The sequence below is a fragment of the Cyrtonyx montezumae genome, unplaced genomic scaffold, assembly GCF_038088225.1.
Source record: "Cyrtonyx montezumae isolate F1298 unplaced genomic scaffold, pur_monq_1.0 scaffold_5, whole genome shotgun sequence".
Taxonomy (NCBI): domain Eukaryota; kingdom Metazoa; phylum Chordata; class Aves; order Galliformes; family Odontophoridae; genus Cyrtonyx; species Cyrtonyx montezumae.
The window spans coordinates 21243020-21268931 of record NW_027072056.1 but is presented as its reverse complement, the minus strand read 5'-3'; the positions used below and the strand labels follow the sequence as shown (position 1 = coordinate 21268931).

The following is a 25912-nucleotide window of genomic DNA, read 5'->3' as shown; positions in this document are numbered from 1 at the left end:
GCACAGAGCAGGAGGTGAAGAAAACGTCCCACTTTGTTTAGATTTCGGGCTTTTAAAACAAAACATGGTAACAACTCCGTGTAAAACAGCATGGGCTGAAGGTAGAAGAGCACCGGGTTATGTCTGTGCGAATATGTAACACCGGGAGGAGGCAGCAGCAGTGCTGTAGGACCTCACCACAGTGTTGTTTTGCTTTCTTCCTGCTTCAGAAATACAAAATGCTACAAATATCTACTTGCTTCTCACCTCTACCAACACCACCACAACCTCCTCCAGCACATCTGCCACAAACATTTCCAGAGTAATGTGAGTAAGAAGAGCCACTTCACTGACAGCTTCTCCAAACAAACACACACACAGAGCTAACGATGCTGTCTCCTCTAAAGGAGCTTGGTTTGACACAGAAGCACGCTCACTGCAGGGAGCACACACTACATAATCAGGTAAAGTAGCAATTCACACCAAAACCAGCAGCACCAGGCCTACACAACATGCTGCACCACGTGCTGATACACAGCACGTAAAGGAGGTGGAGGAGTAGAGGCTGTAACACAGCACTGATCAGCACCCTCTGGTGAACAGTGGAGTGTACACACAAAAAGACACGCTCAGTACAATACTGTTGCAAGATTTAATGTTTATTTCCCCAAGACAGCCTAGCCTGCACTCTACTTGGATAAATTTCACAAGCTAGTTTCCGCTGCTTCTAGTTTTAAACTTTAACCATGTTTCTGATGACAAGGAATGCTGCAAAAATACTCTAGTCCAACAAAGAGTTATGATCACAAAATAATCTTTATCCATTCTACAGTGTTTCAGAATTACCAGTTGATTTTAAAACACAAGGTAGATATAGATGCTAATGGTGGCTAATCTGGTATGTTTTATTATAGCAAACTGTTGTTCATGCAACACTTGTGCTCAAAGGGGAAGGCACAGCATTTCCTACAATGAGCCACCTTATAAAGAGTTCATTTTGTACAAATTTGTAACGTCACCTTTAATTTAGTGTGCAGAACCTCAAAACTGAGGCATTACTCCAATTATAAAAACCACTTGCATCGCTTTTGTGCAAGTCTTAAAAATACAAAGTTCTCTCTAAAGTGGCTCAAAATAGATTGTTCATGGCTGCCTACATCTAAGATAAAAAGAGTCTAAAACAATTGGATTAGGCATATTAAAGGTGTTCAAACCATGACTTGATTTGTACATCTATTCACACCTCTTTTTCGGTCTTTATTCGGCAGTACATATGCACCAAATTCCATTTTTAGAAGTTTCCATATCATTTTCATAGAAAACAAAGTTTGAAAACAAGTAACATTGAAACACAGCACGGTATCCTACCACAACGGAAACATTTGGTTACAGGACTCAACAAAATCTAAAAATGAACTATGCCGTAGATTACCACATGCAAAGGTCTTCATGTTATCTTTGAAAATGAAAAGGATGAGATTTTATTACCACATTTTACTGCTTTCTACTATAATGGTAACTTGTGTACTGCAACACAGTCTATTTGAAGGGAAATGTATGATCTTTTTCATGCAAAAATCTACAAATTAGTTTTGATGATATGGAAAGCTTTTCATAACATCAAACATTCATCTGGTGCAAATGCACAGGGAAGCCTTCCTGAAATTCTGACTTTACAAACAACTAATAAGCCATACAGGAAAGAACTTAAAAATAACTGAAAGAAAAATAAGAGGGAAAAAAAAAAAAGAAAAAAGAAACACAGGCTGCAGGAGTAAACCAGAGTCTGCTGCTAAACCGGTCTTGGTTTTGTGTCCAGTGTAAGTTAACACTTATGAACTCATTTTGATGATTTACTAGGTTTTATTATCAGCCCCCTGAAGGCGAATCAAGCTTGCATGCGTTCACATACAGCATCACAACCATACTCTCGTACACACGCCACTCCAGGACTAGGAGTCTGCTTCATGACTGAAGAGCCCCGTATTTGAAACGTCAGTCTGGCTCCACAGCATCGAGTCCAGACATTCATTCAATGTTGTCCATTCACACGGTGCTTCATAGCAAGGCCTGGGCTCATTCTCCTTGGACTTATATGGGCATCCTATTCTCTTATGCTTACAAGGCTTGATGATGGTAGTACTGCATTTCCCCCCAATTGCTCTAGTAAGTCATTGTTCCTTCTCAGGCACTGAAGATCTTTGACCTGTAGCCCTTTTTCTTTGAACAATCTAAATAAGCATTCAGTGTGAAGTTTTTCATTACATTTTGCCACTCATTCTCACTCGCACCCACTCGCCATCTTGACTTCATTTGGGCTTTTCTGTGATTCCAAATGAAATCTTCACATTTTCTTTCCCGATTTAATGCAGCAGCGGATCCCATGAGCCAAGATTGATGGATCAAACCTTTTTTTTTTTTATTCAGTGCTGCATTGTACCTAACTTCCAAAATACCACTCTAAAACTGGAACCCTTCTGCTGGTACATTGGCAGATGAATTGAAACCAAATGTTCCGCCTTGTATTGCTTCTGGTACAAGGCTAGGATCTTCATCAATCTGGAAAAGAACAAGAACATAATAAGGAGGAACAGAAAGAGACTCGCTAAAGTGATAAGCTTTATCCACTTCACTGCATCAAGTTTTCTTTCCAGTCTTCTCCCCCAACCTAGGACTGCTATTATGATGCAGTAATTCAGCCTGAAATGCTTTACATTCAGTAGATACAGGGCACCTGGTACTCTCATTTTAAAAGTTCCCACTCTGCAGAATACTGGGAAGTACTCTATCGGTCACATATTGTACTCATTTGCCAGCTCATGAAGTGTCACTGCTCCTAGAAAGAGACCAGTACTACTTAAACTAAAGGGCAAGTTGAAATTGCAGTTTCAGCTCAAGCAGGTAGCATGCAGGTCGCTAAGTTGGCACTGTACTCAATTCAGAGTCTTGCTACGTACACAGAACCTGAGCTCCTAAAAAGGACCTATTGTTTACATTAAAAAAAACAGACTCCAGCATAGAAAAGGAACTTCAGGTGTAGACGGTTGCAAGTTCTAGTTTTTGTTTTCGTTTGATGCCCGTGTACCTACCTTTGAAATTACCAGAATACTCAAAACATTTTTTTTTCCTGATAATCAGAATCTACTAGTTCCTGCTACTGGCACTATGACTAATACAGTGCTATGATGTTTTAGGTGCCAGAGGACAACTCCATGCTTCTCTCACTCAAGAGTGCACACATGCCTTACAATCATGAGTTCTGAAAAACCTGCCCAGGATCTACACAACTGAACCAACCTTTCACACAACAGTCCAGCTTAAGGCCAGAGCAGCTCAAGTGCAGTGGTTATTTCCACAATCTACGCAAGTGCACCACGCAGGAGTACAGATCAGGACAAGGCCTATAGTATTAAACAGATGAAGTGCTTCAAGAGCTGGAAACCTCTACCATCAACTATTTAGAAAGGCTGTGGCACCAAGTTAAAATTCCATGAGCTCAGTAATGCAATATTATTAATCATGTTTAAAATTATTTATATTCTGTCAGCACAGAATAGTGAGCCCAAAATAATTCTGCAAATTAGGCTTACAAATGGTGCAACAGTGCTCCAAATGCACATCAGTGAATTGGACAGGCTAAAAAAATTCTGCTGGAAAAAAACTGCTGTCTCCTTGACTTCAGAGCTGCTGTCTCCTTCTTGACTCACATTTACAAATAAAGTAAAATGATTACAAAAACAGGTGTCAGAACTATCACACACTTACATCATCTGAAGAGAAGAACTGATCAATGATCTCATAAGCCAGTTTGTAGATGTCTTCATTTTCATGATTCTGTAGCTGTTCAATTTTCTCCAGGCCTACACAAAAGATGCAGTCAAATTAAAACTTGAAGTAAAACAGCATCCCTCACTCCTTAAGGTCCCATCAGACACAATCATTAAAAACAAACCCAGATAAAGTAAAACTCAACCAGATGCTGTTAAACCCACTTGGCATGCTTAAGAATAGAAGTTGTAGAGACTGAACAAAAAGTATAGAGGTTTTGGAATACAAATAGCAAAAAACAAAAGAGGTCAAAAATAGGAGGCCAGTTCCAACAATTACAGTGATCCTTTCTCTTCCCACTAGGATGGGTTAGGCCAATCTTCAGAAGCAAGGGCAGGGGGAAATGGGGGCACTAAGCAGTAGCTTGTACCCTCAATTCACAGCTGTAGCTATGGCCTGTGTCATTCCAAATCCAAATCCTTATCCGTATGCTCTTGGTGGCACACATGCCACTGCTTACTGATCTGTAGCTTAACTATACAGCAAACAGCTCCAGTACACAAATTTTTGGCAGACACGAGCAAAGCATGCATCAATGTTTTGAACATCTGACGGGCAGAGCTTTAGGCATGCATCTCTTCTCCCTCCTGCCATTACTGCTGAGTTAAAACACAAAATCTTAAAAGAGGGAGAAGGCTTAAGATTCACTTCACGTTAATGAAATCTCAGTTTTCACTCATGCCCAAACTTCGCATCGCTGTTCTTTTGGAAGATTTTTAGACAATTTAAATAGCAGCCAGCATACAGAAAGAAAATTAAGACATTAAGAAATTAAAGCTGTATTTCTGCAACTTGTGTGCCTTATTTTCTTTGCCCTCTAAAAAAACACCTGGACACATGTATGATCAAAGGAAGCAAATGATCCATACATTCACAGATCATCTGTACAAGTACACCGTGTTAGTAGAAAAACTGATGCCTAGTAAACTTGACTGCCATGATCCAATTCCTCCACATTTCACGTGATCATGAACTTAGGCAGGAAAACATACATATATTTCTCAGCTCTTACAAAAAAAATCGATTTGCTTAAAACATCTGTGCCAACGTAGAGCCCACGACATATACATGTGGCAGGAAGCTAAGTGATGTCTTCAAAACAGCATAAAAACAACCAAACTTCATACCTCCACACTCTTCAATAAGATTGGCTATGGTTTCTGCTTCATCTTCAGCCATTTTTAATATATTACTTAGTCCATCCAGAACCACTTGCACAACCTGTGCATCTTTTACTGTTAGCAAATTGCAAAAGGGAGGAATTACGCTTTGCTGAATTAAGTATGCCACCTAAGGAAGAAAAAAAGTGATCTCAACAGTGCAATAGAGACAAAGGACTGAAGCACAAACACAAATGCAAGGAAGTCAAAACATTCAGCTACCCAACGGGATAAGAGCAGTCTACAGTGCAAACTACAGCACTTTATTATTTAAAGCATAGAAAAGTAAACTTTTGAACTGTATTTTTAACTTAATTCATAAAGGAAGATTACTTAAACCAACAGTAATCTCTCAGAATTAGTAAAGAGTTGGAACTTTAAGTCCAAATAATGACACACAATTCAACATTCTGAGTTGACAGGAAACTATTATAAATAGTTAACATTTTTATCCAAAAAAGTTAAAAAGATACTAATGCTGAATGACTGAGCATGCAAGCAGTTATAATCCTGCCACAGGATTTATGTCTGCTCATAAGGTTTGACTTACCTGGTCTTTTCTTCCGCTGATTGTTAAATTGCTTATTGCCCAAGCAGCTTCTTTCTGAGTACCAAAGTCACCCTAAAAATACAACAGCAAACAGAATTTACATCAGGTGAGAACTGGAATTATTATCTTCTAGTCAAAGCTTCAACTTGCTACTCTCTATTCTGCATGGTAACATCATACCTGTAGTTACTAAGGACAGGATAACTAACAAATCCTGTAGATGTTTGAGTCTGCTTGCCACGCTTTCATCCCAGCCCTGCAACCTGGTCTTTCACTAGAAACTTGCCTGCACTGAAGCACTCTCCTCTCACATTCTTTATCAATAGCTGCCATGTTACAGTGAGAGATAACTGGTGAGTGCTTGCATTGATAAATGTTCTACATGCACTATGTGCTACATATAGCTGGCTGCCTCTGAAGTTAGTCAGCAAGTTTTCTTATTAAGTTTGCAAAGCAACAAAGGTCTCAAACTCTTCTCTCAATGACCAATACGTGATCAGTTCTAACTATTTGTAAACGGACATTTTTTACTTAGATGAAAAAAGTATTTCTTCAGTCTTAACCCCAAGCCCTACTCAAAGATATTCCATCTTTGTCTTGACTACAAACAAGGCTGGTATTTCTGGCTTCTACTGCTGAAAAGCAGCACACCTGCACACAGTGTGTTGCCATTTCCGGGGTAAAACTCAGTTCTCCATCCACACCTATTCATTTTATAGACAGTCAAAGATTTCTGCCCTCAGCCTTCACAAAGAGGTAAAAAATTAACAAGACTAAAAAGGAACTGAGAAGGGTGGATCTGTTTCTTCCCCCCAACACATCTGACATGCATCTGTGCAGTTTTCCACAAAATACTATCCAAAACAGTAACATATATCTTGCAATATATTAGAAGTGCTTAAAGTTAGGGTTTATCACCCTCTCTTCCCCACCCCCAAGTTTACAGTATGATGTAAAAGATGAAGGAACTCAGTGTCATTTTCCCCACTTAATGAAATGAACTGTTAAATCCTTCTTGTTATCTGACCTTATCTAGAAGATGTATTATCATTGGAACAAGGTTTGCATCTATTACTGCCTGAACTTGCTGCTGATTTCCTGCAGTGATGTTAGATAGAAACCACACTGCTTCCTGCAAAATAAAAGGTTTCGAGAAATTAATCCAAACAGTATTCTGTATTTTATTTCCATCAAAAAGATTTTACATTCACAGAACCATAACCATAGAATGGTTTGAGTTGGAAGGGACCCCGTCTGGACGTCTACCTGTGCAACCTGGTCTAGGGAGCTGCTCTGGCAGGGGGGTTGGACTCAATGATCTCCAGAGGTCCCTTCAAACCCCTACAACTCTGTGATTTAAGATCATCTAGATCCAAACCCCTGCTATAGACAGGGTCACCTCCCTCTAGACCAGGTTGCTCACAGCCCCATCCGGCTTGGCCCAGGACACCCTCCCTTCAGCAGTACAACACAGGTGCCTAGAAAAGTGCCCAAAACAAAGGGCTTCTCCTCCCTTAGGAGTATGCCCTCCCAGCATTCAACAGTTTAAATGCTGAACTAAGCCAAGGACTACATATGCATTCCCTTGCCAAACAAGAGCCCCTCACTTGTCCCTCTCCATCCCCATTCTATTATAATGGGCAGACTATGCTTGAATCAAGAAATACAGTTCTCAAGCACATTCAGAGAATGTTTAGAGAATCTCCTCATTGTCACCGTACAGCTGATACATTTCTTCTTTCCCAGAAACCTGCTGTCAGTCTCTCAACTCTTCTCTCAGCTTATCTAGCACGACTTTGTGGACAAATTTTTCTTTTTAAATGAGATTCAAAAATTCCCTGACTTCCGTACTTATTCATTCAACCGAATCTCTTGGATCAGATCACAGGATCATTTTCATTAATGAACCTGTTAGAGATTTAAGATGCCTAGGCTTGTCTTGGTGAGCTTGTCTTGGGCTTTAATCATTGGCAATGTTGATAAGCAGGACCCCAGAATTTAACAACATGCCTCAGATGCACTCCGGAATCAGCACCTCATTATCAGTGCCCCCATTAAAGCCTTTTCTATACAAGCACACACACACACACACACTCCCCAACCTCCCACCCCATTTGACTCTATTCCTCACCCACACTCCATTCAAAGAGACATCCAATTATCTCTATTTCATCACTTCCAAGAGAGTCAGTATAATTTAGATGACATTTCACATATTGATAACTAACTTCTATGTCAATCGCCAAAATCACAAGATGAAGCATTCATTTCATAGGAATTCATTTAAAAGAATGTTCCTTGGAGATTTTTTCTATCGTTGTTAACTTGAAGAGGAGAAAAAGCCATCATCCATCTTGCTGTAAGCTGGCATTTTGTAATTAGTCATTACTCAAAGCTCTACCACACTACATAACGCGGACTCCAAAACAGCTAAGTCAAATATAAGGGATTTATCAATCAAATGCAAACTGCACAATTACATACCTTATTAATTTTTTCTTTGGGATGTGTCAGAAGTGCTGGAAAATGTGAAAGAGCTTCACAATTCAGAACTACCTGTGTCTGCTCATCGGTGCCAGTGACAATGTTTCCTACAGCTCTCAGCGCCGCAGTCTGAAACAAAGCACTCTCAGTTCTTGCAAGCAAAAATTTAACTTTCAACAGAAAGAGCAAATATTTTTCTCACTGAGCATATGTTACAGCTTCAAACAGTTAAAAAGGCAAAGTATGTTATGTAAATGATGTATCAGATAGGAAGAAGTACTCTTTAAAGCTCATCATGGGCTGTAATAAGAAATTGGCTTTCTCTAGTGCTGCATTTTGAGCAGTGCTTTAAGAAAGTGATCTGAACTCACTTGCACTTTCACTTCTTGATGACTGAGAAGAGGAACCAAATGAGGGACTATTCCGGAGTCTATCACCATCTGGATCTGTTCATTGCCAGCATCCGTTAGATATGAGAGCGCCCAGACTGTATCTACCAATATCTAATATAAAAAACATTTATCTGTAATTAGCACAGAGGTATCATCATTAAAAATAAAGAACTGATGTCACACAGCAGATTCTTGTCCATAACTCACTTTGTTTGACAAACTTAACGTTTTCCCACTCTACCAAAGTCTGAAATAGTTCAAATATGTTTAAACATTTTGGCAAAGCTCTGTTGCCATTAACTTTAACAACTGAGCTACAACTTCACTAAAGGGAAGAACCATTCTTAAACAACTCTGATTTCTGTTTAGGCAAAAAGGTGACAATTTTAGCAAAGTCACCACTTATTTTACTACTGAAACAACTCACGTTTGTACCTATCCTCTGATCCAACAGTAATACTTGCTAACAAGGGATTCTAATATTTTACTCATGCAGCTGACACATTTTCTTCTCATTTACACAGTTTTGTTCTAGTTTCAAGCTTAAGTGGTAGCCAAAAAACCCCCTACATTTGTGTTAACGAATGCTTACAGAACATCAAATGAAATTTTATTTAATATCAGGATGCAATAGAGAAAAGCTGATGCTCTTGACATACGCTCAAGTAAATACTTAGACAGGCAGAGAATACCAGGTAAAAAATCATAATTGCTGCTTAAAAATCAAACATGAAAATAAGCTTACCACAACATGGTAGATTTATTCATTTAAAAGAAGCAAGTTGTGTAAGTATGACAAGCTTTATGCTTCGACTACAATCTATACCAGAGCACAAAACTAAGTGGCACTACTTACATTTACATCTGTGTGGTGAATTAAAACACAGAGGGCTGGAAGGATCTGAAGAGAAAAAGAATCATTGCACCGTTATTTTTAAGGCATTCAGATACTCAGCTTCACTTTAGTTACAGTGAGCAGTGAGTAACTCAGTCACCTCCTGAATGGTTTCCATGGGCGGAGGAGGATCTTTGTGGCGGCACAAGTTGACCATGACCCAAGTAACATTTCTTAAGAAAGTTATGGGAATAGATGGACTGATGAAGGACAGCAGTGGTTTCACTACTCCAAGACTAATAACGTAATCTCTACACTGGGGTCCGTCACCTGTTAAAAATATCAAAGCAGTAGGAAAACAAAGGTCATCCATTCAGTTCACAGAAAATAATACCACAAAACAGTCACCTTAATTCAAAAACACATTGCAAATCCATAATGATAACATCAGGATTCTCTATGAGTGGTCAAGAACAGCCTATGGAGCAAGTTTTATGTCCTGTTGTTTGGAAGACAAATCTGTGCCACCTGGTTCTGCATACATCCAAAAAGAAACAGCTAAATTTGATTCATAATGGCTAAGCAATATTGGATCGAGTCAGTCCTCATCATCCACGCTTATGAGGCAGTCAGTCTAACTTCTTTACATTTAAAACTCAAGCAATTAAAAATGAAGCACTGGCTGAAGCCTGCACACGCACAGTCAAATTGCAGACTGAACGATCACAACTTACAGGTAAGTCAATATAACTTGACAGCTCAGGCTACATTTCAAAACCCAATGCAGAATGGTTTTCATTTTAACCATTTCCATGCCTGACTGACAATAACTTCTTTTCCTGTACCTGCAAAGAAAGCACGTACGCAGATACTTTGGGGCATACACCCTGGATGCACGACAGAGAAAACAGGAAAGAGTTAAGAACAGAGTGACTGCCAATAAAAGCTGAGTACTGTCTTGCAGCTGAACATCTCAAAGTTCTCACACAAAATGCTACCAAGCTTATTCACTCTTATTTCAGAAGGAACTCTACAATTTTTTAGTGGCAGGAGCAACACAAACCTATGATATTGCCTAAAGCCCACACAGCTTGTTCACAAACATTTTGGTGAGGTGAATGCAGCAGTCTCAGGAAAAGTGGTACAGCATCTGAAAAATACAAACAAACACCATGCAATTGTTAAGGAATATATATCTGACAAAAGTACTTAAAGTTTCAGCACGTCATGAGACATTTTTCCCCTGGCTGAGTATTGGTCAAAGCTCTACCAGCTTCACAAACTCTGAAATAAAACACTCTGTAACAATTCATCCTTTACTGCTTGCTCTCATTGAGCTTGCAACTCTTAAAATAATTTGACACTTAAATTTGCTTTAAGACTCAAATTTACCTTAGCTTGTCAGAACTTCGAGTTACACTCATAACATATAGAAATCCAGCACTACCTTTCCTATCAGAACCAATTACAGATGTAGTGACTGTACAACCAACCTCACCCATTCAAGTTAGGCAGCTTGAATCAACAGATTATTGACAAGCAACGTAGTAAGGGGGATGGACACGGATTTGATCTGCTGCAGTCTTACTGACTTACACGCTGTCCTCCCAACACATCACTAATAGTAGTGATGTATGCATCAGTTGCTCATCTAGAAATCCACCCAGACACCTAACAGTCAAGATGGTGCTAAGAACTAAGGAACAAGTGTGTATACATATAATTTTTAAATATAAAGCAAGTAACATACAAGTTGTGAGAAGCCTGTAAACGCTTAGCACTAAAAAAAAATATGAAAAAAGTCTACTTCAATCACTGAAGTAAAACAGTCAGCCACGGAAGATACAAAACATTGGTATTTCATTGTTGAAACCACATTTGAAAAGCTGCGTACTTACTACAACGAATAAAGTTCCAAGTAGTACTGGAGAAGTCAATATATGATTGTAATGTTGGGGAAAACAAAATCAAGTATAGCCCTGTCTTTTTGCTTTTGGAAACATAGTATACTTAATGGTATCAGCAGCCTGCACTGCAATACGACGCTGTTTCTACCCATTAGAGATAATAGCATTCCAAGTACTGCAATTCCTGCAGATTTCTTCCTTGAATGTCAGGCAAAGTTCTTGTTAACTGTATGTTAGACTCTTTCAGGGTCTCAGGAAGCTCTGCAGACACTTCTATTTAGCTTTTTCTTTATAAAAAAAGAATTTCAGACATATTTAAAGTACAGAAGACAGTTTGCTTTGCAACTCAGATTCTGAGTACAAAACAAATTCCTTCCCTAACTTCAGGTTCCTCAAAAAACAAAAGCTAGTGGTTTTCCTTCAACTCAGTTTAGGAAGTTTCACGAGAAGTATTCTCTAGACTTGGTTCACACTTTTCTTGTCTCTTGGCAATGGATGGGAAATCCCCCCATGGGAGACTTTTTTCTTCCTTAATTATGTTTGAAAACTGAAAACCAGCAGATACCAACTCTGCTAAAATAGTGTGAGTTCCCAGAAGAGATTACTCACCATCAGGAAACCCAATTGAATTTAAAAATCTGAGAAAATGAAGAACAAAAGCAGGTGTGCACTTCAACTGATGCTGCTTGCCAGAGAAGAAGTAGAACTTCTGGCAGGAGACTTCATGGACAGGTCCTTCAGCGACGGGCCTGTGATTGACAACTCAATTTCAACCAACCTGGCTATCGCATGAAAGGACCAACCCTACCACACGTGGACTGGTGAACATGCTTGAGGTACAGAGAAACAGGAGTGTGGATGCGATGCTCTTAACACTATCATTTAGATCTTGTTTTTGTGGAAGCTATGGTGCATGCTTTATCAACAATCAAACAGCAGTGGACTTACTAGATTGAACTACGGCCTGTGTTTGTTCAGAGGTTCCAGATGCAATGTTTGTCAAAGCCCATGCAGCTTCAAACTGTAAAGAAGGACTACAGAAATAAAAAAAATATTGTAACATGAGTTTGCAATCAGAACATACAGGCACACTAGCTAAACACAAGGAATTCCCACAACAACTAAATACCTTGACTGGTAGAAATACTTACTTGTCATCTCTTTCAAGACAGTGCACTAAAATAGGTAATATTCCTGATTTTATTAGATCATCAATTGGTGGATTGCGATCACTGGAAAGCAGTTTTCTGTTGAAGCAAATGAGAAAATACAAAACTCAGCAATCACAGAATGAGAAATGAGGACTAGAAAAGATCACTGAAGGTTGTTTAGTCCACCATGCTGCTCAAAGTACAATCACTGCTAACAGTGCATCAGGTCAGCTGGGGCTCTGTGCAGCTGAGTTTTGGAAGCCTCTCAGCAGGGAGATTCAACAACTCTTCTGGACAAACTGTTCCAGCTTTGTGCTATCTTCTGGCAGAAACTGTCTTCCCCAGTGTCTACCTCAAACACAAAACAGGACTATTTTCAACAAATAACTTAAGCCTCAAAATTACTGAGCTACTGGAAAACTGGAGCTATTACATTCATTACCTACTTTAGTGACCACATTTTCTTTGGTAATACACTTCAAAATTAGTCAGTCAGGAAAATAAAGATAATCTGAATTATTCAGTCACACTCTCCCGCAGCTTCTTCCCCCCTCACCCAACAAGGGAGATAAGGAGATCCTGGCTGCTTTGAAGAGAACAGCAGAAGCATGTTTATTCTTCTTGTTCAGTCCTAATACAGATTATTCACAAGCCACCTGCTCAAACTGGAAGAGAACTTTTATTCCAAGAACTGATTAAAGCTACAGGTTTTGGGAAGAGTTGTTTCTTCCCTCCTCCCTATTCCAGTCTAAAGGGTGGTACAGATAAAGGCTGAAAAGCATTTGTTTTCTTCCCTGAAAAGACTTAAAATCTTCGTAAAAACTGTCCTCATATGACTTTAAATTAATTTTCAACGTGCACAACAACAGAGAATTCCTCTTAAAACAAGAGGTGTTCATGGCAGCCATCTCCACAACAAAACCAGCAACAAGGACTGTGCCAGTTCTTTCTGTATTTACAGTCCTGCTAGCCATGTTTTACTGCACCTTAGGGCACTGTGCTACAACAAAACCCAGTATTTGAACATAACAATTTTGAAATACCCAGACCTTTGAAGCTGACAGCTTTTTGTTGTTTTGTTTTTTTCCTAAATTTCACTTATTAAGGATTAGTTTGGTTTTTTTTATATCAGTAAATAACATAGTCTTCTTAGTTAAGCTAGAATATGCAGTCCGGATTCAAGTGCATGGTAAACTAAGAAAAAAAGCAGTACCTCTGAGAGCAATGTCTTCTTACCTTGCAGCCTGCACAGCACTCAACTGTATATTCTGGTTGTCACTTGAAGCATTCTGAAAAAAAACAGAACATTCAGATTTTTCACATTTGCCTACACAATATAAATAATGTGAAAACAATGTTGTTGTTGTTGTTTTTTTACCTGTACTATTGCTTCCAAAGAAGTGTTTTGCTGGAAAAAAAAAAAAAGGATACAAAAGAAGTTAGAAATTAGCAGTCTCTGAAGAAAAAAGAAAAGATGTGGTTTACAGTTAATTCTTACCACTCTGAAGTCGCCGTCTATATCAGAATCTTCACAGATATCCTCATGGGGTACATTTCTCCTCTTCAGAAGATGTTCATCTCTTTTGTTCTTAAAAACACATTAATAAGGAACTTATTTAGGGCATGTGTGGAGTGTGAAGAAAAACTTTTTTTAAACCAGCACCCTCAGCACATCTTCACTGACAGTACTGAAAATTCCAACATTCAAGAAGTTGGTAACTGCTGTAGAGGGAAGGACACATTGGAAATGACTTTTTATTAGTAAAAATACCATCCAGTTCTAGTTACAGCAGTAACTGCACTTCTGGAAGTTTCACATGTACACATCCACCAGTGCTGCCACTGCAACTTATCTGTTAGTGTTTGTAACAAAACAGGCCATTCCCTGAAGCTAGTTTTCTGAAGCTATAATCTGAGAGAAAAGTAATCACATTTCCAACAACTCTGAACAGCTGCATCTTCACACACATCCCTGCACTGTTTCACTTGTGCATTAAACTGCTGCTCTGAGAAAGAAAAGAGCTTTGTGCCTACAGACTTTGAAAGGAAAAAGGGTAAGCCTTTCAAAACCTTCAAAATTAAAAACCTTGCTGCAGGAACAGGAATTATTCTTCTCCTAAGACTACAAATAAAACTGCATTTTAAACGCAAGATTCCTAGTACTGGGAATGGTAACTTTGGAGCTTCCTTCTAAACCCAAGATACCTCCACAGAATTGGTGGAGATTAACAGCATAAGGATGGTGCTCCCTGCAGGCTGCAGAGGAACACACGACCATTTTATTTACTTAAAAGTAACCAACATCACCATATCCCACTGAGTAAAAATAATGGCAGTTCATCTCACCTTTCTCAACTCCACGACAACTTCATTCCTTTGTCTTCTCATAGTCTGAAAAGAATCAGAACAAAAGTATATTATGTTCTGGCAAAATAGTTTTTGCCCAACTATTTTCAACTTCATGCAGTTTGAACAGTACTTATGTGCACCAGATTTCATTTACCCTATGGAAGCAGAAATGCAACAGGAGATGAAGTAATTACTTTTGTCTGTCTTACTGCTTAACAGAACAGTCTCTCATAGGTTCTCATTTTGAAAAAAGAAAAAAGTACACCGAAGTGGGAAACAAGCAAGCACCTTGAAGGGCAACATCAAACAGAACAGTGCCAAGGCAAACCAACAGAAAGCATGCTGGGTTTGCCTGATATTCATAACGCTTTCTCAATTTGAGATTGCTTGTTGCTTTCCCCCCACTGAAAGCATATCCACACCACTGGAGCACACAAGGACAAAACTCTGAGACAGCAGTTGCCACTTCAGTACACAGCACTGACCTCCCTCCAGGCACAGGAGGGACATGAAAGCCATAAAGTCTCAACCATAAAAGCTATTTCCCTGCCCTGGGTACTGCATTTCTTAAAAAGTTCAAATTAAGAGACCCAAGAAGCAAAATGGAACTGTCACGTGCAAAACCAAAATAAGGTTCAACAAAATCTACATGAAGTCCTTGGTAATGTAAGAACAAATGTATTTTCCTTGTCTCCCATCTGCAGTATCCAAAAGAAAAGCAAATACACAAATCAGCTTACTTGTGCAAGGTATAAACAAAAAGAAAAAGCAGTTAAATTAGCCCACATTAATTCCATCCTTTGCTTCAAAATCTGAATGAGTGCAGTGGAGTTAAAGCAAAACTGCACTTTCACTGTGACTGAAACATTTCCAGAGAAAGTCTGGAATTTCAGAGCACGAGGGACTGCTTTAACACTGAACGTGAGGGAAAAAGCAGTGAGGACAGTTCCAGAACAGCAATAAGGAACAGCTCAGAAGGATGAAAACCACAGCTTTCAGGAATACAAGTATTTGTGTTGAAAGGAATGGGCAGTACATCAAAATCAAGTTTGCAGCTCCGGGTAAGGCACTTTACCTTCTCCAAGGAAGGAGTTAAAAGGAAAAGAGTGCAAGAAGGGATGTGAGTGGAAAATGAAGTATGGCCTTACACTGCTTTGCAGGCAGAACCTTTCATCACTGGAGCGCCAAAAATGAATTTTGTCATGAGACAAACAGGCAGAAGTCAGAAGTGGGGAACACCTGCAAGACATCAGCTTCCTGCTGCATCAAAGGGGCACACCTAATGCAGCTGCAGCGCCTAGACCTGCCAGGGAAGAGTCACTACCAAGCACAAACTGTCCCACACTAAAAAGCACCAAAGCCAGCAGTCAGGAAACGTGTGTATTTTGAAGGATGTTAGTTCAATGGGTCAATCAAAATCACAACTAATAGAGTTTAATGCTGCTTAGAAGCATGGCCTCGTCAACTTTACACCTAGAAAAAGTCATGTCAACAACACAAGGTCAGCAGTTAGCACTCCCAGCCTGCAGATAAGCTTCATTTCCCTGCGATGGGCTCTGCACAGGTGGTCATGGGCTGGCAGTCCCAGCAGCTCAGGCTGCCCAGGGCCCCACTGCCTCTAAGTGCTGCTGCTTAACAACCAACCAAAACCTCCTGTTTGAGGTTTCTGTCCTGCAGGGGAAAAACTGTTGCTAACCAAGAACAAGATTGACTATACTGTTTCAAGGAGTGGAAAACTGCATTGCTGGGAAACCAACTGTAAAGGGAAGTGAAACTATAAAGGTTTTAAAAAAGCAATGCAGTCACAACTAACAGTGTTACGACTCGGGCGGTACATCCTCATTCAGGACAAGCACATGTGCACACATGTAACAGAAATCACACCTTTTACCAAGTTACTTCATCTGGGAGGAAAAAGAACACGTATTCATCAGGCTTCAAAATCCGTGAACCCATTAGCACTGCTGGAAAAGCAAAAGGGTTCTCCCTCCAGAAAACAAAACCTACCAGAAAAACAAACCCCAAACAAAACTAACAGAACACTGCCAGGCCCTTGGCTTCAGTTCCTCCCTGGTTCTGAAGAGCACCTGAATGCCATGGACTCACAGAAGCCTCTGCACAAAGGCCAAACCACCACTGAAGTCACTCCTCAAAGTATGGCTCCCTCAAGTCATTTTCCATGTGAGCAGTACTTGGTTGATGAACTGCTGCTGCTTAACCCTGCCACTGTTCTGCCTTCCAGGAAAGAAAAACGCATGAGAAGGAAGAGATGAAGTGAAGGAGCTCCACAGCATTACCATCACAGCTGGAAACGGAACAGACTGCTCTGCAACACTAAAACAACAGCAGCGCTCGAGACAGACGTGTGCTGTTCTTCAGAAAGCGTCTAGAAGAGATCAGGGTGCACTGCTTTCTTGGTAGATGACATCACAAAGCTGCATTCTCCAGTGTCACCTTCAGCTCTGGAAGACTTGAGTTGATTGCTGAACTTCTCTGAAGCAGTCTCACCTTGCACTATCACAGCCATTAGCGAGCAGTCTCAATTTACAAGCTTCTAGAAACAGATTTCAGAACGGCCCTCAGCCACTGCTCCACATCACTTCAGGATGAACTCATTCCGACCTCTCACTCAATGGATCCTGCTCTTCATTTGCTACATCAGAAATCAAGTAATCAAACCTACTGTCATCGACCCATTGCTGCTCTCCCTATTTTCCCCCTTTGCCAGTATATTTAGCCCTTCAAATCTGTATAACACAGGCTACTTTCTGACCACTGATCACTACTGAGCCCTTCAGCTTATCATTACACTCCTGTGTGAGCTGCAGGATGCTGAGACGTGTCCAACACAGAAGTGTTCTGTGCCCCACACTCAGGGACAGCTCAGAGCCATCAGCCCAGCAGGAAAGCTGCTACTCTCCACTACCACAAGCTTGCTCTGCAACTTGAAACATAGAAAGCACAAATGTGTGGGGGAAAAGGAGGGAAGGAGACACTACCGGTCACCTGCAGCCCCCTGCTGCTCAGAAGCAGCCAGCCTGCAGAGCAGCTAAGGCTGCTCCACACCCACAGCACAGCAATGACAAAGGAGCTTCGCAGATACAAAAGGCACTGAACTGCTGAAAGGATGAACTCTTCGGAAATGTATGTAAGCTCACATCTGGGTTTGGTAAAAAATCCAGAATACTGAGTTAGGCTCTCCTTTCATAGGATGGCCTGGGTTGAAGAGGACCTCAAAGATCATTTAGTTCCAACCCCCCCTTGCTGTGGGCAGGGTCGCCAACCACTAGAGCTGGCAGCCCAGAGCCACATCCAGCCTTGCCTTGAAGGCCTCCTTTATCCATTAGTTCCCTCCTACACTAATCCTGATTCACCTGAAGACTGCAGCAGTAAGGTCTGCTCTCAAGATCACCAAAAAATACGCTGCGGGGTTTTAAAGCACACCATCTCTATGAGGTCCCACCAGAAAAACACATCTAGTCTCTTTCCACTTTAGAGTTATAATGGGAACTCTCAGTCCAAAAAATTAAAAGCAATAAAAAAATAAAACCCAATGACACTGCTCATGCTGCCGTTCCGGCTTTTTCCTGGAGAAGCTGTGTACTCCAACTGAAATGTCTTATACAAACAAGTATCTCAGTATGACTCTGTTAAACAATAAAGGGTCTGAGCTTCCTCACAGAACTGCAAGTCAGCTTAACAAAAACTATTTTTAACTAGCTCCCAGGGAGCGAGATTCCTGCTCTCCTTTAGTTCCCCCTTGGAATCTCACATAAACTATCTCGTGTGAGTTACGGAAAAGGTCCAAGAACTCCCCCCTACCTGGGGGAGACAGCACATGTCAGACTGTTTCTTTCAGTGCTCTGAAGCTTCCTTGGTGTTTGCAAACACACTGTTAGTGCTACAAGCCCAGTGACCTCCACCTGCAACCGTTACAAGTCCTGACCCTGCAGATGGGAAACATTCAGATTCAACAGCGACTCCACCATTTGTTTTGAAGTACCCTGCATCACAACATCATTATCATTTTTTACCACACTCCTCTCAGTTACAGAATAGAAACGTTTGACACTTCTCCTGTGTTGGCACTATTAAAGCTATCTCACTGAACCACACAGGCAAGTCAGGGAAGAAAAGGTCAACATACCCACCAGCTTCCTCCAGCACATGCAAAGAGATAACATGCATAAAGTACATCTTTTTCTGAAAAACCTAAACATCAATCAAACTTAAACACTGCAGTACGCGTTGATCAACAGACAATAAGATACTTAATTACCTGATAAAACAAGGCACAAACCCCAGAGCTCCCTTCCAGGAGCAAGGCTGTACTCGAGAGCCCCTCCAGCAATTACTGCAAACTAACTCATTCACAAATCCATGCCTACTGCAGACACCACGAAGAGCTTTCACTTATTCTCTGTATAGGAAAGACCTAAGATTTGATTACAAGGTTTGTTCAGCAACAACTACAAATTGGAAAATAAAATTTGGTATCACAATAAACAGAGAGAAACCCAACTCATCCGCTTTTATTCAAGGGAAAAGAATAAAATCAGAGCCAAGCAAAACTTGTTCTTCACTGAAGAACTGTGGAAAAAAAGTAAAAGCTACTTTAGCTAGCTTTCCAAGTAATTAACAGTTGCAACATTTGCTAAGCACTCATTCAAGCACGGTTCAGGTTTTTGATGTAAGAAGCGCCCATTCCCATCGTTCTGTAGGGGCAGCTCCTCTGTGCCATCAGAGTGCAATTCTGCCCTTCCAGCCCTGACAGAAAGGTCCTGGATGAGCTGACCAGCACCCTGCAAAGTGGATATCTCCAACACTATGCAGTGATCCTGCCTTTGTGGCAGCTGCAGGTTGCTCTTCTCCTGCCACAGGCTGTTCAGATACTGAATATAATCGACCTTTAATATTCCTTTATTCAGCACTATAAATAAGGAAGAGGAACAAGCAAACATTCTGTATTTCTCTTCACAATGAATCCCTCTATTCCTACTGTTGTCACCGATCTGTCATCTTAAAACATGTGGCAGCAATTGTTTACAATACAACATGTCCATGCACGCATGTTTACCCAATACATTACAGAATTATGCTAAATATTATGTAAAACGTGTGCTCTTCTGTTTCTTTTTCCAAGGCCAGCCCTTATACTTTTAGAAGCCCACTGAAAAAGGCTGGAAAGTGAAAATAAAACCAGTACTAAGAATCCAAAAAGCTGAACAAGCCCTCAGCAGCTCTGAAAAAGCTGGAAAACCCCTGCGACCTGTAAGGCATGGTAACACAGTGACAGCAGCAGCATCCTATTTAACACCTTACAATAGTCAGCCCATTGATTGTAAGCACATATCCTTTTTTTTTCCTCTCTTCTCAAGTTTGTATTTGCAACATGCCTCCAGAATTACCTAGTAACTCTGCATTCCCCAAAACTAATATGTAGGATGATTTACAGCTTGTCTGATAAGGCAAATGGAGGCAAACGGGGGTAGAAAAGGAAGATCACCAGTGCTGAATAAAAAAACTGATGAGTAAAAGCATGAGCGCAGCAGAGGTTAAACAGGGGAGGAATGAAGGAGTCAAGAGGAGGAGAAGAGATAAAGATCAAACACTGCCTGCCTATGTGAAGTAAATAGACATTTTCCTGCTAAAAGCAGTTCAGGAACACAGGTGCTATGAACTAGCTGAATATACTCACTAGCAACTGTTGCTACCACAGGATACTTGGCTCTGAGTGGACCTTACCCATATCTCACCCTTTAATGCAAAATGCAACATGTAAGCAGTTTAAAAAAAATAAGAATCACAGCCATGAGCCTGAGCTATTGTGTGAAAAATAACCATCCACACCGGTTATTTTAGGCAGCGAGTGTAAGTTCCAAGATTTGTTGGACAGATGTCAGTATCTAAAATTTAATACGGCCTAAGAGTGCTTCTTGCACTGTGCAGGCCGTTGAAATGCATCAGCAATTTCAGAAAAGTACTAGAGACTGCCTGCTTCTTGATCCACAGACTGTTTTATTGTACATGCTCCTTCTGGGCACTGAGCTGCCTTACCTTAACCCTCAGTCTGCAGGCACCAAAGGCCAAAAAACACTGATGAATTCCTGTTTATTTCCCCCACCCCTCCCCAGTTGCTTTCATTTTTAATATTAGCACATATTTCCCTGTGCACTCTCCCAAACTTTGGCTTCTTATACAGTTTTCTATTCAGCAATAACCAATTATACACAAACCAGCCTCTAAGACAAGCAGTTACCAACAAAGCCGAGGACCCATCTCTCAGTTTACCAACACAGCAGTCTCTGTGGCAATTATTCCCACTCTCACCTCCTTTGGGCACCACCAGACATCATAACTAAATAATAATCGGTTTGATCAAAGTTATTGGGGAATCCAGGGGTCGGTAATACCTAAAGTGGGAAACGTGGGTGATGGTTTCATGAGCGTTAGCAACATAAACGCCCCCTTTAGTTTTCACATGTATGAATAGGGTACTCAGCAATGCATAAGAATGCCCAGGATCTCGTGTCACGGTAACCATAGGGACACACAGCGAGGGCCAAATAGAAACAGAACATGAAGGGCGAAGCCCAATGCTCGACCACAGCCTCACGCTGCCATCACAACGCAGAGCCTTCCCCAGGTCCCGGTACGATGGGCAAGGCTGATACCCAGCGTACGGATCTGAATATCTGCCGCAGAAACCCTCCATTAATTCAGTCCTGGCGTGCCGGGGCAGCAGCACAACCAGAGAAGGATGGAGCAACCCATCCTCCACAAGTTCACCAGCAGCACGCCGCGACCACGGCTCCTTCCACGCTCCGCTAGAAGAGCGATATACGCCCCAGTAAAGAAAAGAAACAACAAGAAACGCTTTATAACGACGTTTAGCTTAATGCGGTTACCAAGACCGCTTCACCCGCGGGAGCGGCCCGGCGGGACGCAGTCAGGCCCTGCCCTGACTCAGGCTTTCCGGGGTCGCCCCGCACACCGCCCGGCCCCAACCGCCTCAGCGCGCACCGCCCCGCGGGGACATCCCGGCCCCGGGCCCGGCCCGCCCCGCGCGGCCGATGGAGCCCCGCGCTGTCCCTCAGCGCCTCCGCCCCCACCGCGGAGCCCTACGGCCGCGCAGCGCGGCCTCTCCCTTCCCCTTCCTCCCGGCCCTCCCTCGCTGGGCGGGCAGCGCAGGCCTCGGCCCCGCCGCGGGCCCCACGCCGGCGGATTAGGAAAGACGCCACACGGCGGCCCCCTCCCGCCGCCATGGCCGGGCGGCCCCTCCCGCCGGGCGCTACCTCCAGGTCGCGGCCTTTGTTCTTGAAGTTCTTCAGCCGCTGGTTGTCCAGTTTCTCGTTGTCGGCCATGGCGGGGGGGAAGGTGGGAGGGAGCGCGGCTGCTGCTCCTCCGCCTCCTCCTCCTTTTTCTCCTCCCGGACCCGTGGCCCTGTAGCTCGAACCCACCGGGGGCCGCTCTCCGCAGCGGCCGAGCTCTCTCGCCGCGCCGCTGCCGGCCTGCTCGGGGCGGCGCTGCCCCACTGCCGGACGCCGAACGTGCCGGGAGCCAGGGACGGCGGGAGCGGGGGGGGAGGGGAAAGAGGGGCAGCCTCGCTATGGGCCGCCCGGCCGCACACGCTGATTGGCCGAGGAGCCCGCGCCCGGCGGCCAATGGGAGAGGGGAGGGAGAGGGAGGGAGCTGCGCGGCGCCGTGACGCGCTCTGTGACGGAGGGCGGGGTGGAGTGGGGGGGGGGGGGGAGGGGAGGGGAGGGACGGGGCGCTTCCAGGCGCTTCGCCGCCGCCATTTTGGGTGGTGGGTCGGGGCTGAGGGGAGGAGCGCGGGGCGGGCGCTCGTGGCCGTGAGGGGAGCGCCGACGTTGCTTGAAAGTGCCAGACTTAAAAAACAGAAAAGAAAAAAAAAAAACCGCACCAAAAAGGCCGATTAAACGTTTTTATCCCGCTCATCCCGCTGTGCTGCTATGCAGTGCACCGCCAATCTTCTCCACGGAGAAGAAGTGTTTCCCAGTTCCCAGCGTAAACCTCCTGTGGCAGAACCTGAGGCCGCTGCCTCTCCTGACAGCGCTGCTGCACGCAACGATTCCGGCACAGTTGAGCGCTAACGTTCCCTGTGTGCGAGCAGTGTGCGTAACGGCCGCACCGAGTCCCTCCTGAGGCCGTGTTGAGCATCCCAGCAAAGGGAACTGCGTGGAAATAACAGCTAGGCGTTTTGTTTCAGCACAGCTGAGGCACTGTGCTTGAGGTTCTCAGCCTGTGTCCTTATTTTGCTAAACCTTGAGTATAAAACCGTTATTTACTGGAAACTCAGGTCTGATGAACTATTCCTTCTTGACAGTGACTCTTGCAGAAATCCAGAAGAAATATTCCACTTCTGTAGCTTTGCTGTGACACAGCTGACCACAACGCACACAAATTCTGGGCAGGCAGACAACAAGGACTAAAAGAAAGAAGAAAAAGTGTTTTCTTCGCAAAATACCCAGTGTTTTTTCCTCTTCTTTTCAAGGCTTACTCAGTAATGTACACAACATTTGGATACAACTGTAAATTCTGATGAAAACATGCTCAGAGTAGCACCTATTACTTCAGTCTCCCTTAAATATATGGCCATACTTTGTCAGCTCCCAGTATGTAAACTGAAGCTAGCAACAGCAGCTCCTACACACTGGAGAAATAGAAGAATACAAGATAGATATTTTCTTTATGTGACTATTCATCTTTTAAATAAAAGTAATGCTTTATTTTAAGGAAAGGATGTGCAGGTCAAATATTTTGTGTTACCCAGTTGGAAATCTCTTACATTTGCTTTGGCTTTTGCTGCACTGAGCTTATTTTGTAGCTCTGCCTTTACATCTGAACGGTTTGAATTAGCTGAAATGAAACTCCTCTACTTCTGATTTAATTTTCGGGCATGCTTTGAAGCTGCCTCCTCTTGTGGCTGAGGGTTGTACTGTATGTTTCACAGAGATGCAGAATCCTGTGTTTTCTCCGTCCTCTGTCATCTTTGAAATTGCCCTAGCTGAGCATAGCTATTGCAATCACGCAGTTAATGTGATGGAAATAATGCTATGCTGCCAACTGTGATCTAATGTCTTTGCTGAACCGTGGCTTTTTTTACACACTAAGTAAATCCAGAAAGGAATACCTAAAAACAACAGAAGTTTAACTAGTAAATATTTTTTTAAGTGAAAATTTGAGGTGAAGCACTTGGAATCTCTTGTTCTCACTGGTTCATCTCTTTGTACAGTTGAAGTTCAGCTCCTTCTGGGGAAATAGCGCACAGAAGGAAATACAGGACTTTCCAAAAGTGAAGCTGCTTTGGAGCTTTGTATAAATAAAAACACTGAGAAGTTACAGAATGACATGAAATCATTGGTCTCAAGAGGTGTCAAGGTGCTTTAGGGCTCTGTCAGGGGTTTGCTGGTTAGTTGTGATGTCCCTTCCTTAGGGGTGCAACTGTAATAACGTTGCAGGGAAATATTTTTGCAGCGTGGTTTCTAAAATGTTGCATCCTCACAAAGTTTTCTTTGCTAATCAGTGCATTAAGGCACGGTTGAGGCTCTGTTTCTGTAGTATGTGGTCACTAATAACAAAATTGGACTCTGGTGCTTCAACTTCTCATCATGCCTTAAGATGACAAGTACTCAGGCAATGAAGCTGAAATATACAGTGTCGAAGTGCTAACCCAGAAGTTTATGAAAAGAAGACCAAGTTTTATCCCATTGCTGCTATTTTTCTACTTACTCTTTCCTTGTCTTTGCTAACCTAAACAGACTGAGTTATCACCTCTGCCTCCTCCCACCATTGCCACGCTTAGCACCGACTGATTACACAGCATGTAGTTTGGGAAAGGTAGAATTGAAAAGCCAGCACATTCTCTAGCGACCAAAACTGACTCAGTGCCCCAACTAGTAACAATGACCTTTCCATCAAATCATCTCCCTCGTAGCATTACCTCTTGGTTCTTGGAAAAAGATGGACTGAAGTGAGGAACTGAGCAATACTCATGTCATCTCATGAGTAACCATTTGAAAATAACTGGGAACCACTGAGAATCTTTCTTCAAACTGACACCTGTCTTAAAATCACAGATCTGACATGCCGTGCTGATATGTGTAGTTCTCTCACTGTGTACCTTCATATAAAATTCCAGAGAGTGCTTCACTGCTATTAAATTATGTATGTTCGGAGGAAGACTTTCCTTCAGCCGTCTTTGATCTGTATTTCTGATCTGGTGTCATCTGAAGAATAATTTACCATCTGTCTTAAGTGAAGACATAATCAGAGATTAATCAAGTGCATTTTGTTTAACTGTAGTCTAATTAATCCGTTTAGCTCTCAGAGGAACAATTACCAAGTTATTTTTGTATTGGTTTGGTTTTACCTCAAATCTACTGTGCATGTGGAAGATTTGAAGAATGGTTCTGAATTCTTGATCTTGTGACATTGGTCTGTTTTTGGTTTGTTTTTTTTTTTAACAAAAAGCAGAAAGTTTGGTTCATTTAAGTAAAACGAGATGCTGCAAATGGTTTTTTGTAGCCAGTAAACCTATCTCTGTAGTCTTTTTCTAAGAAAGAAAATATTATGTAAAGCTGAGAAGATTTGTTTTGAACATAGAGGAATTTTCATTAATCCTGGGGTTTATCTGCCTTTTCAGACTCAAAATGGAATAGCTAGTATTAACAAAAAAGTAGATATTAGTCTGCTGGTAGGATATTTTCTGATAAGCTTTTACTTGGTATGTACACACAGCTATATTTTCATTTTACAAGCAGCATTTCCAAGTCTGGAGTCCAACTGCTCTTGCTGGATGTTAAACAGCCATATCAAGCAATGCCTGAACTTGAACTGGAATCAGCTGTGGGTATTGCACCCATTGAAAAAGACATTAAAAAATAGTTGATTTTTTTTTTTTTGGGGCTTCACAAAATGGGACTTTATCTTAAAGGGATGTCATTACAAAAAATAACCACATCAGACTGAGAAAGACCCAGTCATGTAAAACGCTATGGTTTGCTCAGGCTCTGTGAAGCAGCTCAGGTTCTTTTGCACTTGTTTTCTCTCCGAAGTGCTTTGCTGTAGCTCCTTAACATCAAAAGCTTTTTCTAGAGAGAGATGGAGGTGCTGACAGACTTTTTCTGCTGAATGAGAGGGCAGGTGGAGGCATAATGGTGCCAGAAACAAGTCAGCACAGAGCCCTCGGCGTGAGCTTGTGCAGACCCTACACCATGAAGCACCAGGATGTGAGCAGCAAATGCTATGCTCGTA

General features: G+C 42.1%; 1 protein-coding gene and 1 non-coding gene across 2 annotated transcripts; both read right to left on the bottom strand.

The window, feature by feature from the left end:
- Positions 1-622: 622 nt before the first annotated feature.
- KPNA4 (karyopherin subunit alpha 4) lies at positions 623-22095 on the bottom strand. Its single transcript, XM_065748225.1, has 17 exons — positions 21931-22095; positions 14633-14677; positions 13785-13874; positions 13665-13694; positions 13523-13575; positions 12287-12382; positions 12084-12169; positions 10292-10378; positions 9389-9558; positions 9250-9294; positions 8373-8504; positions 8002-8130; positions 6545-6649; positions 5518-5589; positions 4935-5097; positions 3745-3839; positions 623-2538 (listed from the first exon to the last, which is right to left on the bottom strand). Exons 1-17 carry the CDS (start codon positions 21997-21999, stop codon positions 2440-2442), a joined length of 1566 nt encoding a protein of 521 aa, XP_065604297.1. The 5' UTR covers positions 22000-22095; the 3' UTR covers positions 623-2439.
- On the bottom strand, positions 7390-7698 carry LOC136056420 (small Cajal body-specific RNA 7). The gene has a single exon (XR_010622942.1). It is a non-coding gene; the product is annotated as a small Cajal body-specific RNA 7 (non-coding RNA).
- Positions 22096-25912: the final 3817 nt, after the last annotated feature.